General features: G+C 36.9%; 1 protein-coding gene across 6 annotated transcripts in view; it reads right to left on the minus strand.

Moving 5' to 3' along the window:
* Positions 1 to 11,769: 11,769 nt before the first annotated feature.
* LOC149207033 (3-methyl-2-oxobutanoate hydroxymethyltransferase 1, mitochondrial-like) overlaps positions 11,770 to 14,686 on the minus strand; it is a 79,709-nt gene continuing 76,792 nt past the window's right edge. For all 6 annotated transcript variants that reach the window (XM_089395642.1, XM_089395641.1, XM_089395643.1 and 3 more), the window contains 2 exons: positions 12,599 to 12,652; positions 11,770 to 12,440 (listed from right to left, as the gene is read on the minus strand). In XM_089395642.1, coding sequence (XP_089251768.1) covers positions 12,180 to 12,440; positions 12,599 to 12,652 — 315 coding nt within the window. In that variant the 3' untranslated portion in view covers positions 11,770 to 12,179. The remainder of the gene's footprint in view (positions 12,441 to 12,598; positions 12,653 to 14,686) is intronic.

Here is a 14,686-nt window from a genome sequence, read left to right on the forward strand (position 1 = left end):
TTCTTCGTTCATTGTATCTTGATTAGTCTCATGTGTTTGTTGTATTGGCATTCCTTTTCACTTATTTTGATGATTACCATGCCAGTACAGCATGTGACCAGTCACAAGGAAATTGTTCATTACATTTATCATGCAAGGAAGATTATTCATTTGTTCAATGCATTTGTAAAGATGTTCAAACTGATATATCTTTGTTATCCTCTAACCAAGAATCTCTTGCCACAAAATGTCGATCTGATCATAATATTAACTGTCATTTGTTTTATCATTTTCCCACCAGTATATTTCATGTCAATTGTTTCACATCGATTAATCGTTATGGTTTATCTCACCATTCATATACTTGTCAAGCAGTTAAGGCACCTCAGCCTTCGCTAATGGCTATGTCAGGCCTTCACTATCTTGACAGTCCTTCTGAATATGATCAGATTCATTTTCCCTTACAAAATTATCATTTTGATCCTGCGCTTTTAACTGGAAATTCATCTTTTAAAATATTTCAAGATTCTCAAGAGGATTTTTCGATTTTCATGATCCAATTGCTAAATGGTTGGAGCAATATTACCTGGAAAACTTTGCCATAAGTAACAGGTTTCGGCCTTTTCTCATGCTTTCTATGGAGTACATTGCAAATGAAGGTACATTTTCAAGAAGCCCCCGAGGTTTGTCTTCTTACGGTTCTCAGAAAAAAGGTAAGAGTGTGAAATGGTTATAAGTAGTGGTTATGACATATCTTTTTGTTGACATGAAAGACCTTCAATTTGTTGTGCATAATATTCAAGCTCTTATCTTTTTTATTGCACATTATTTTATCTCAGTTTTAATCGATTATATATTTGTGATTGCAGGTTGGGAACAACTATTGTGGCTACATTAGAAATTTCATTATATGTGACCCCGACCTTCTAGCTAGTTAGGTTAGGAGTAGGTATAGTTGCATATTAGTTTACCTACACATTCATCCTGCATTCATTTTTGTAGTTTGTCTTGTGCTTTCTCATTTTGGTTTCCCATCATCTTTTCGGTTAGCCTCATTTTCTTTGTCCTCCTAATTTTGTTTACTTGTTGTGTTTTGTCTTTTGTGTTTTGTTTAATGATACTTTGCGTGAAGGGTTTCCTATTTGGGCTCAAAATACAGTGTGGAAAAATAGAAAATGATTTTGTGACACTGCAACATTTGGTTAACTCTTTGTCCTTCTTCCTTGTCTTGGTTACACCTTTTGGTTGATGATATTATGTCGGAAAATATTATCCTTGTGTAAGGAAATCCTTGTGTCGAACCATGATCTCCATGTCTATTCTGGAAACCTCATGCCTACCCTTGTGTATTTATGTTTCGGTGTTTTCAAGATGATCCAATCAAATAGAGAAGGACAAGGGGAAAATCTAAACGAGCAAAACAAAATCAGAGCTATTATATGTGATTCTTTGAAGGGACGGCCTCTTTTGCTCTCAATAAGTTGGGATCCCTCTTTCGCCCATGAAATAAAGAAGTGTCGATGCACAGTCCTATATGAAATAATTAAATAAAGGTGAAAGAAGAGAAAGCATTCTTGCGCAAAGAGGTGAAGCAAGAGACTTCGTCGGGGTATTGTCCAAGCCTACTGGCAGTGGAGCAATGTTTATGTCTTTGAAGTGATTGCGTCGGGGTACTGTCCAGGCTTGCTAGCAATAGAGAAACACCAGAGATGAAAAACTACACTCTGAAAATATAAAGCTTGCGAACTTCATTAATGTGATCGCTGACCTTATGTTTGTGTTTAACCGAGTAGAGGAATGAAGGGGACTATGTTTATGCATGGGGTAAGTTGGGAATCCATTGTAATATGAATTATGAATCAATACTCCTTAAAGAACTAGACCCTGTACAAAATAATTGACCAAGAGAGAGAAGCTGGAGTTCTACCAGTTTGTCACCTAAGTGTTGTCACTGCGACAAACACCCTTCAAAATTTCACTTACACTTTAATTTTGGAGCTTACTGTGGATCTTACGATTGGTCATTCTATAGTCACTTCTTGGTCGGTTGATGTTTTGTTAAGTTCTTGAGCTCCCTTTTGAATTGTAAGTGTCGAAGTCACCTCCTCACACATGCTTAGTTTGCAACAAGTTCATGAGTGCATTCTTTTATGCAAGCATAGCACGATCCATCAAGATAGTGCATGTGTAATAATCAACCTATGTCAATAGTTAGTGCACGCTTTCATTGACAGTCTTCCACTTTTGGCTGCATTTGTACTTCTATTTTGGTGAGTTTTTCAAATTGTCGCTTTTGCGCAACTTTGCTTTCGCGAGTGTCATTTTCATTCTTTCGTTTGTCGCTTTCACTTTAATTAGTTTCATTTTCATGTTATCTTCCCTCTAGCATGTGTCTCTTTCACTGTCGTACGCACTTTTCTCTTCATATAGTATATGTCATATTTTAGCATGTGGAGTGTTGCACAATGCACGAAAGCTAGTTTTGGTGGTTTCAAGAGGTAAAATTTGTGTAAATGAGATGGTCTTACCATGTAAAAATGTATCACACTTGTTTACAAATTTTTAATCACTGTCACACAAGTGTCATCACAGTCATTGCAAATTGTATCTTTAGTGTCGCACTTGGTGTAAGTCGTCACAAAGTTGTTACATTAAGGAAATGATGTTGTTCATGTGTTATGAGTGTTCCATATTGTGTCTTCAAGTGATATAATTGTGTGGTCATGTTCAAAGTCATGATTTTACTTATCTTCATCTCATTGATCCGACACTTAGTCAAATTGGGAAAACTCTCCTCTCGGACCACTCAGCCTCCTTTAGCCCCCCTGAATTGTGCATTCTTCAGTCTCAACCCTTAAGAAGCAGCCTTTTCTCTTGGCACTATGCAATAAACAGTTTCTTCCTTCCATAATTGTGCACTACACATTCTCATTGCTCAATCCCAGCCCTTAAGCTCCAAAACTGTGCAATCCTTGCCTCCAGCCAACCTTCTTTGTGCACTATGCAGTCTCAAGCATCAAGCCTCGGCCTTGAGCTCTTGAACTGCACAATAACTTGGCTTATGTCCCTCTTGAACTTCACATTGGGAAACTTTAAGCCTCAAGCTTCAGCCCTTGAACCCCTCAACTACGCAACCTCCCAGCGTGTTTTCCTATATGAACTGTGTAGTTCAATCCTCAGGCTTGACCTCCTAACTCCCTCAACTACGCAGTCGTTCGGCCTAGGCCTTCAAAAATGTGCATTTTACAGTCTCAAACCTCAAGCCTCCAAATTGAGCTATTGAGTCCCTTAACTGCACAGTCCTATTCCCAAGCCTCTAGAACTGCACATTGCACAGTTTCAAACCTCAGTCCCAGACCTTGACCTGTGGAAATGCGTAATCGTTGAGTCAGTCACTCAACTAGTCACCAGTTCCAGACCGAACAAGTGATTTCATAAAGCATGTTTGATTAGGGGTTTATCGGACCGATGTTGTATTTCCATGAGTGGATTGCAGTCACAGGTGTATTCTTTCATGCTATGACAGGATGATGATGAAAGCGATGGAGGAGAGCATGCTAAGAGACACCTATGGATCTAAAGAGACTGGATGATCATCAGGCGAGAAGATGAACACAAGATTACAATAGAAGACATAAGATCAAGACCACATTGAAGACTCCTTATCTTCAAGTCATGAGGAGGAGAAAGAAAAGACCATGTTCTATCTGTCGAGAAGACACAAAGAAACTAGCAGCAAAGAGTGACTTAACACTGCCACATCATCATGTAGTCCATGTCATCAGTGTCATGAGTCATCATGTGCCACATCATCTTGTGGATTATGTAAATTCTAGAATTGAGAAATATAATGTAAAGTGGAAGTCCAAGAGTCATTCATGTAATGTGAAAATTCATGTAGGAAGTCAAAAGGTCATAGAGAAGTCAAACTGTCATGAGGGTAGTCCAAGAGTCACAAGGGAGGTGAAGGATCACTCCACTTGTTATATATACACCCTCATTGTACAATAAAAGGACTTTTCACCTTGGCTTCTCCCATAAGAAATCAGAGACAGAGCCATCACTTTTAGTGAGCAAGTCGTGGCTCCAACGCTCCGCTATTGGAGCTAGTGATGTTCATTGTACTCATGTATCTTTGGACTTTTATTCAATAATTGAAGCCTAATGGCCAACACGTTTTCATGAACGGTTTATGAATATTCGTAAGATTGTTCTGTGAATGTTTACGATTCATGTTTTCTTTCACCTATACTAAAGTAGTTGAACTATGTCAGTTATTTTAGTGCTTATCTAATTGAAAATGTGTTGTAATGGTTGTAAAAATCATCGCATTTATGTGGACTATTCTGCTTGATATTAGGCGGTTCTCTTTTGCTTGTGTGTGCCTCTACTAGGGTGGTATTATTACCTCTCTCTTAGAGGCTCACCTTTCCTCCCTCTGCAATAGAAAAACCTTGATACACCTGCAACTGAACATTCACGAAGTATACTTCTTTTCCCAAAGGCACATACACGCTTCTCTCTCTTACTGATAGCTAAAGCCAAGGCAAATCTATAAGAATATATCGCAACATGGTGGATACTTTGAATGGGGCTCCTATTCCAAATGATGTGAGGTCTAATTGGGCCTTCACATCGGGGAGACCCCCTTGGTTGATGGATTTCCAACAATATATATATGTGTGTGTGTGTGTGTGTGTGTGTGTGTGTGTGTACTTTTGAATGTAGCTTATTTTACACTAATAACTAAAGTTTCGATTTTTTCCTTGGCAAAAAATGTGTGCTTGTGTGTGTGTGAATTGAGTTTATCTCTAGTGATTGGGGGCATGGTTGTTGGAACCATGCCTCCCACAATTCTACTCTGAGTGAAAGTACTATAGGATACTCCTCAAAGCACACTCTCATAAATGAAACCATGTTATAGCCTCATTTTGTGCACTTCCTAAAAATTTGCAACTATCATGCTCTCATGTGTCAAACTATGTTCCCTTCATGCTTTCTGGATGCCCCCTAGGTGCTCCATGGACGCTACCTAATGATAATGCAAAATTCTTAAAGTACTATGATAAATTATCATTTTACTTAAATTTTTAACATTACCATTGATTGTTTTAGGATGTTTAAGGGGTTTAACCTCATTGTACTTCATATGGAGAAAGTATAATTTCATATCCCATTCAAAATTCAACGGGATTAATATTTTTTAGGATTTCATGTTCAATGGGATTGCAACATTTCATAGGATTCTATCATGTATGAGGGCATCTGATCAACATTTAATCATGAGCACCAAGCCCTATGTACCTTTTGTTGTTGATGTTAATTGTTGAACTCCTTTTCCATGGCCTTAGAAAAATGTACCCTTCACTCAAACCAAAATCATTGATTAGGCATGTTAAGTTTCTTCTACCATATTTTAAGGCTTAGATTACGTAGTTTGATCAAAATTGGGTGGCGTTGACTAATGTCCCTCGAGAATCGAGGTAGAGACAAAGGCTAAACAAGAGGAAAAGAATGAAGAATGACACTAATGATGAGCATTCTAATATAAATTATGGTGAAACATTATTTGTCAAGGAGTGGTTGAACATGTATGGCAGTGATATCCAACAACTACGACATTTCGTAACATGGGTGCTATCACATTTTGGGAACACTTCTTCCATAGAGAGGTGTTTAAAAACTAGCTCAGTTTACTATTTTAGATATTTTAATCTTCATATTTCAATGTGTAGATGCTCTTTTTTTAAACATAACTATTTGGTCATGTTATTATTGACAGTTGCCAATAACCTATCTCACTCCATAATTTAGTGGTCTAATTTCTATTATATGACTTAAAAAATTGTATGTTTGTTTATGATTGATAGAATTTATATTTTAGATGGTTGATGCTTGAATAATTAATTATTTATATACTATGAATACCTCTATCTTGATTTATGTACAAATATGTATGTTTTCATATATTCTGCAACTAATTTGACATCATATATATATATATATATATATATATATATATATATATATATATATATATATATATATATATGCGTGCTTCTCTTTCGATTATTTTTTGAAAATGATGCTCCCAACGCTTCGCATCTGAAAAACATTCTTACTTAGTACAACTTTGGTTGGGGGGGGCGATTGTTAAATGGCCTTGAGCCCTAAAAAATATTACCCTTGCCTACAAGCTTGAGGGTGGGGGGGTGTTTTGCTACATGGAAACATGTGTTAATTGGGTTTATCTCGGGTAATTGGGGGAATGATTGTTAAATGACCTTGAACCCTAAAGAATATATTACCCTTGTCTCTAAGCATAAGAGTGAGGTATATATAGTTTTGGATTGTTCATGCAATGGAGATTACTTTCTTAATAGTTGTGACATTTTCAATTTCAAAATATCAACAATACATAATCTTCGAGCAATCAACACCTTCAACTTTACTTAATGCCTAGTTTAACAAGAGTCACATGGTGGCAATGTCACTGCTCTTGCTTTTTCACACATTGCTACCACGTGCCTTTTGTTTATTGGGCAAGAATGACATGGGTTTTTTGTTTATTGTGCATTGCCACTGCTCTTGCTTTTTTGCACATTGCCACCACGTACATTTTGTTTATTGTGCAAGAATGACGGATTTTTTGTCTATTGTGCTAGAATGTATGAACATAATATTTTTAAGAAATAAAAAATTTATTTTAAAAAAATCCAAAGTACCACTAATATAAAATTGATATAATATGTATATATTAAAAATGAATATTAATTTATATTAATTTTACATTTATTATAAATATTTAAATTAATTTTTTTAAAGAGAGATGAAATTGCAATTGTCACTTGGGTAGAGTAGGCATAGTTGGACATTCAATCAATTCATTTTTCAATAACATATATATTGTTGTAATATCTTAATTATTGTCACTTGGATAAAGTAGGCATAGTTGGACATTCAATCAATTCATTTTTCAATAACAATATTGTTGTAATATCTTAATTATTGTCACTTAAGTAGAGTAGGCATAGTTGGACATTCAACCAAGTCATTTTTCAATAACATATATATTGTTGTAATATCTTAATTATTGTCACTTGGGTAGAGTAGGCGTAGTCAGACATTCAGTCAATTCATTTTTCAATAACATATATATTGTTGTAATATCTTAATTATTGTCACTTGGATAGAGTAGGCATATTTGGACATTCAATCAATTCATTTTAACATATATATTGTTGTAATATCTTCATGTATTTTGATCATTTAATTTAATGACAACAAAGTGTGCTTTATGTTTTTGAAGACTAAAACAAAAAATAATAATAATTGCGGTTGGTTATACATCAAAAATATATTGAAATTATGATAATTACAGTCAAATTCTTTGTGCATATCAATCATAATCTAAATTATCTTCTAATAACTTGGAAAAATATAAAAAGTTACACATTAAAACAATGTACCCACCAGCATTATTATTTTGTCATACCATATGATCTGGCCCTCTAGGAACTTAGGAATATACACATCAAACGAAAAGGGCACCATATCAAATCATGTACCTAAACATATACTCTTTCCTTGCAAGTGTGTCTGAATTATCAAAACCCTTTCTCCCCACAAATATACTCTTTCCTTGCAAGTGTGTCTGAATAATCAAAACCCTTTCTCCCCAAGGTTATATTTAGGTGGTGGTGGTTGGCACATGTCTAAGATTATAGGTGGTTGAGGTGATGGTATTTGGCACATGTCTAAGATTATATTTAGGCGGTTGTGGTTGACACATGTCTAAAGATAGGAGGTGGTGGTGGTTGGCACATGTCTAAGATTATAGGTGGTTGAGGTGATGGTATTTGGCACATGTCTAAGATTATATTTAGGCGGTTGTGGTTGACACATGTCTAAAGATAGGAAGAGTTGAAAATTCTGAAAGCGGATAGAAGTTTCTTAACAGTGAAGGCTAACCATACTTAAAAGTGGACCTAGCTAAGCAAACTATTATTTCCGATGAAGACATATATATATAGATCAGTTATGTTGGTAAGTTTAAAAAAATAGATCAGTTATGTTGGTAAGTAAGTTAAAGAAAAAAATATTTGGGAAGTTAAAGAAAGAATATAAGTTGAGAAATCAGACGTATGTGGGTTGGAGGCATTAGTTTTTTATAATGTAAATTTTTATAATCAACTTCTTTTCAATTTCCATGTAGGAAAACCTCTCAGCCTAAGTTTTACAAATATGCAAATAATTCTTATAAATATAATATAATTTTTAAATAAAAATTATCTTTCTATCTTATATAATAATAATAATAAATAATAATATTAATATTTCTCATCTTAATCTCAATACATTAATTCCATTCTACTAAAAAAATTATTAAAAAAATACAAAATTATCATACATTAATTCCATCGTACTAAAAAAAATAATTTAAAAAATACTAAATAATCTTAATTTCATCTACATATAAGTATTATTAAACGCTATTTGTGCACATGCTTTTTTCCAGAATTTTCTATAAACATTATCAAGTAGAAGGCTATGAGGTGGAGTCACGCGTTACTCTTTTAGATCTTTTAATATTTTTATATTAAAAAAACAAAAACATAAATATCATGAATATTTTTTATTATATTTCTTTTAATACAAAATTCAATTAACATTAAACTTCTCAAAACAAAATACTATATCATTTCAACAAAGTGAAGTTAGCTTCCAAACATATTCCCTAGTCTACATCATTTCAACAAAGTGAAATTAACTTTCAGACATATTCCCCAGTCAATTTTAAAGTTTTATGGATAAAAGATGCCATATAAATGCCCGGAATGCCCCTTATCTCACGGCATCGGGTTGAAGATTATGAAGTCGTATCGCCCCTTTTCTCACGCCATGGCATTGAAGAATACGAAGAACCATCGATCTCACGTGGAAAAAGTTCCAACTTCCACATCAAAAATTTTAAAAAAAGTCAACATCCATTTACAACAGAGAGGACCAGGGATGAAGAGTTTCATTTGGGTAAAGAACTAAACGATACGTGAATTTTGTGAGCATACAGGGTTTGATGTAACATCGTAAAAGCTGAAATGATTGTTTGGTGTGGCAATCATAAAAGCTAAAGTGGCAGCGGACGAATCGTGGAAATCGTAATAGAGACTACTTCTATATCCAGTTTGAAAACTAAAATTTCATACAGTACAGGCATCCCGGCAACCTTTTTTTTTTAATGGGAGGGGCTAGTTCCCTTTACAAGGGATATGGGCAACCTTATTGACACTATTACGTGCCTATATGAGTCCGTCCTTGGTCGTCTTCGCATGGTTCATGGGATGTCTGATCTCATCCGAAGCACTATTGGGGTTAAACAGGGTTGTCCATTGTCCTCTATCCTGTTTGGGATTTATATTGATGAGTTGGAGGCTTTTCTACACGAGCATATCCAGGACACTGATGGTTGCCTTCTTCACGAGGTCATGATATATATCTTCATGAGGTCATGATATATATTCTACTCTTTGCCAACGATGTGGTCCTCCTCTCCTCGTCTCCAAAAGGATTACAGAGGCAGTTGGATGCCTTAGCTTTGTTTTGCAATCTTCGACAATTGACGGTCCTCCTGGGTAAAATCAAGGTTATGATCTTCAATAGGGTCAAGAAAACTTTGGACCTTCACTTCCTATTCAGAGAGGAGGAAGTTGAGATCACCAACACGTATACATACCTGGGGGTGCAATTCTCAGGGCCCCGCTTTAGTTTGCGACCAGACCAGCTCTTCAGCCTCAGATCAACAAAGGATATGGATCTTTAGCCCTTCTCGACCAGCTCTTCAGCCTCAGATCAACAAAGGATATGGATCTTTAGCCCTTCTCGAGACACAGTGCTTTTGACATCACTTCCAGGACATCTCATCCAAGATGAGCCTCATGGACACCTTGATCCGTCCCACTGTTCTATATGGCTCAGAGATTTGGGGACCGTCTTTACTTGAGTCGGATTGGGCTTCAGTTGAGAGAGTCCAGACTCTTCTTCTCCGCTGCATCATTAGATGCAAACAGACAATACCTCAGCACATCATCCTTGCAGAGTTTGGAGCTCAACCCTTTCGGCTTGAGACAGTGTTCAATTTGGTCTAATTCTTGCATCGCTTCTGGGGATTTGCAGACTCGATAAAGAGTAGGGACCGTTACCCTTACTTGGCATATTGCTCTTCTGAGAATATTGCTTGTTCTACTCCCTCGACCCTGGCTAGATGTTGGTTTATAGGAGTTTCCTTGGATGCTCTTGGTCACCTTCTACCTCCTAGACAAGAGTTGAACAAGATCATCAGGGAGGACATCCACAGGCAGTTTGTCCAAGTCACCTAGGTCAATCCTCCGGGAGGGTTGCGCCCAAAGATGGCCTTCTACGCTGAGCATTTCTTGGAGTTGAAAGACGGACTCATTATTTGACCCCAGTATACGTTTCACCACTAGATACGTGCTCTTCACATTCCTCTAGGCCAGTTCAGAGTAGGTTCTCATAGACTTTGGGTAGAGAAGGACCACCGGATTGATAGGCCAAACAAAATCTATCAGGAATGTCATTTATAGGAAGTAGAGACCAAGGTGCAATTCAATTTTGGATGCCCTATCTACTACGAGATCAGAGGAAGGTTCCATTGCTTGTTCAAAGACTCTCAGACCCTCACAGACTTTTTCAGGTATCCCGATCAGAGATGTTTGGCCCTATATATGCAGAAGGCTCTTAGGTTCCGAGCCTATATTCTTCAGCCTCCCATCAAACCAGACCCCACACAGAGGATCACAACATTTTTCAGGGTACTACCTTCAGACAGGGGCACAGAGAGAACACTCAATACTGTTTCACATCCAGACTCTAGACCAATGAGAATCCGTGGGACCTCACCCCACCACACGAGACCCCAACAGCTAAACCATCTCAGACCCTTCATCAGGCCAACAAACTTTGTGGAATTTTTTTTAGTGCTCTTCAGTCAGTCTCGGATGTTAGGAGAGATGGGTCAGATCCTCTTCGTCAGGGCATTCCATATATTGTATCTTTTATGTTCTTGCATTGTACCTTTTATATTCATGCATTGTATTTTTTATAGGAGACCGTTTGGTTCTCCCACATTTTATGGACATCATTGTACTCAACAGTCCCTTTGACTTACTTTGTGGTCATTAGTTGGACATAAATACAATTATCTTATCTTATCTTATCTTATCCTATCCTACCCTTAATCACTGCTGCTAATGTCGTGCCTTGAGTTCTGTAGCCCTGGTGCCCATTGCAGGTCTTAATCACTGCTGCTAATGTCGTGCCTTGGGTTCTGTAGCCCTGGTGCCCATTGCAGGGCTTGGGTTCTATAGCCCTGGTGCCTTTAATCACTGCCACTGATGTTGTGCCTTGTGTTTTGTAGCCCTGGTGCCCATAGCCGGCCTTGGGTTCTGTCGCCCTGATGCCCACAGCAGGCAGACCTCAACAATCATAAAGCTCAAGCTCAAAACTTAAGGGTTAACTTTGCAAATATGAAAAATTTCCTCTGTACTGGCCAAACTAATGAAAAAAAAGTTAAAACGGATGCTATATGTCACTAGAGGTGACATAACAAAAATGTCCTCTGTACGAAGCTAATGAAAAAAACCGATGTTATATGTCACTAGAGGTGACATAACAAGCATAGGTGCTAATTGGTGTGTGCACTTGCAAATTAAATTCCGTGCAAATATTCAGGGGAGCTATTACTAGTTAAAATCCAAACAATGTCAGTAGAGGTGACATAACAAGCATAGGTGTTAGTTGGTGTGTGCACTTGCCAAATTAAATTACATGCAAATATTCAGGGGGAGCTATTACTAGTTAAAATCCGAACAATTCATGTTATTACATAAGCAGTAACCTTGTTGCTTCAATCTGGAATATTCCAAGTGGATGTGATCTCTATTGCAGCTTGATAATGTATTTAGATATTTTGAAAAGGGGCAGAATAAACTGCTACTTAGGTGCAAAATTGGCAGCGAAAATGTAATTTATTCTCTGGGATTTCGTTTTAGAAGATTCAAGAATATCGGTTAGTGGATGAACGGCCTTATCATCATTCTAAGCAGTTGTATCAGCTATCACTGTTATTTTGCCCAGTCCTCTCTTTTCACACAAAACACAATAATAAGGTCATTCATGCTAATCTAGTCTGGAAGTGTACTGATCCTTGGTTCTCCAGATTTATTGTCATTCTCAGCGGCTGCAGCAGCTGCCTCCGCTGCTTTCCCCAGTCCTCTCTTACTAAGTTCAGAAATAAAAGTTTCAACACTAGATTGGTCAATTCGATAAGGAGTATGCGCAGCAGATGGAAACTTCTGGGAAACCACCTCTTCTCTGTACTTGCACAATGCTTCATTGATAGCAATTCCTATGTTCCCATAGGCCTTGCAGAACTTGGGTGTAACCTGGAAAGGAAAAAGTAAAATGTCAAACAGAAATTAAAAGAAGCTTTTTGTTTTGCTAGTTGCTCTGCGCTTTCTTTCACAAAAAAAATATTCACACTTCTAACAAATTGGGTATTTAACAAATCTTTAGTTTGATAAAATAGACGATGGAACCTTACCTGGGCATGGTGTGGATGTTGCGTCATCTGCAGCAAGTCATGATAAACTAAGACCTGCAACATAAAGTACAGCTTCAAATACCAATGTGAAAACAAATTTGGGACAGAAACAGGATGAGTCAAATAAGCCACTCTTGCAACTATTTACATGTCTTAAGAGTTATCCCGAGACAAAATTAGGTTGTTCTAACTTCTAACAATTTTTCCTGGAGTGTTTTTAGTATTTTTAATCCCAAGGCAAAGCAGAAACACTGATAATGCTTTGAACAATTTCATAAACAACAGTCAGATATTGGTTTAGCTATCTTACTTTATTATATTGCAAATCTAAATACCTCTGTCAAAAAGAGAAGAAAGGCCATTCTTAACCTAGTCCTTTCTCGTGGAAAAGAAATCTAAAGAAATATAATTTTATAAGCTTCTACGCACTAGATTCTAATCCTGTCATATTTCATGTTCTTAAAACATCTGAAGCACGTCTATTTTGAATACATATGTGTGTTATGGCTAAACAGATAGCTCACGTCCTCGTATAAAAGTACAAAAAAACAGACTTATGTTCTACTTATTAAAGTTATAATCCCCAAGTCAAGGAGGGAACTTGCATATATTTCATATGTATCTGGTAGCCATTGTACCACATAAGAAGCTGAAAGCATGTAAAGACAAGATTAGCAATTTCAAAAAATGATAATCATCCTGGCTACTTAAAACAGGGTAGGTCCCGTCATCTTGGCTGCCCGAAATAGCATCAGGCAATGTTTGAGTCCACAATTATTTTTGTAATCTCTCTCTCATTGCATTTTTATAACTAGTGCTTCTAAACTATCATAAAATAACTTAGCAATTCACCTCCCTGCACCAACCTTCTTAATAGGGGTTACGTTGTTTTTAGCACTCTGATGTTAAAAATAATAAACTTATCATTTTAAAATTTACCCATTTCCATAGTTCAAGGTATTTCAAAACATCCCTTGGTTGTAGTTCGATCCAAAATGGATCAAAATAACTCCTCCAAACTATGTAAAAAGGGAAAATTTTGGCAAATTTGTAAATCAATGATCCGTTCACAATCAACTTGAAGAACGAAGGCCAGAGATCTATAAAAAAAAGACTAGCTATTTTTGTCTTTAGCAAAAGATTTATGGCGAAGTAACCAATTTTGAATTATTGTTGTATTACAAGTATGCTATTATGTTATAGAAAATCAATTCGAGAGTGATCGCCTCATCAATTCTTTGCTTCCACTGTGTGCACTAATCAGTTGCTATACATACCAATGTCTGTTCTGCATTATTCTTCGGTCAGTGGATAAATAATGTCTATCAGTTGGTTCTTTACAAGCATTAATATAATTGTTTCTCTGAAATGAACCATACTTTTCGGCCACTTTGGCTCACTATTTCTTGCACATTTTTTCATGAAATAGTAAAAGTGTCAAGTTATGGTATGTACTATGTTCTATGCTTAGAGCAATTTACTTCAATTTCTTCTTATTAGCCCAATGTCAATTCACAGTTTAGCAATCACATTAACATAAAGTAAAATGCTGATAGAACATAAATAAATCGACAGAAGACAAGCCAAGACAAGAGACACCAGATGTGGTGGCTAGCCAGGGACAAACCCAATGTGGGGAAACCCTTTGATCAATTCTTCTATATTCTTCAATAATTCAGTAGAGAGAGAGAGAGTACAATATCACAAATCTGTGATTTTATATCAGCAATAATACATTAGCAACCAGAAAAGTCAAAGCTAGTCAAACAGCTCCTATTTGACCTCAAGTCAACCTTGAAGAACTCGGTCTTCAACAGCAAACATCAGCAGCCCAAAACAGCCCTCGGTCAATGGTCAAAACAGCAGTCAACAAATCAGCAGCCTGCGGTCAGCCCTAACCAGTCAACGCTTTGGTCAACGCAGCACCCAAACAGCAATGCACAGGTCAACGCTTGGTCAACGCATCCTCCAGCAGCCCTGCACGTTGGTCAACGCAGCCCAAAAAAGTGAACGCTGCCCTAGAAACAGTCAACACTGCCCTAACCAGAAATTTCGTCCTTCTTCTTGCACGTGTGAGAGAGACTACTC

Source organism: Pinus tabuliformis, chromosome 1_2, assembly GCF_031772625.1.
Source record: "Pinus tabuliformis cultivar Carrire ecotype Pingquan chromosome 1_2, CPIR1, whole genome shotgun sequence".
NCBI lineage: Eukaryota > Viridiplantae > Streptophyta > Pinopsida > Pinales > Pinaceae > Pinus > Pinus tabuliformis.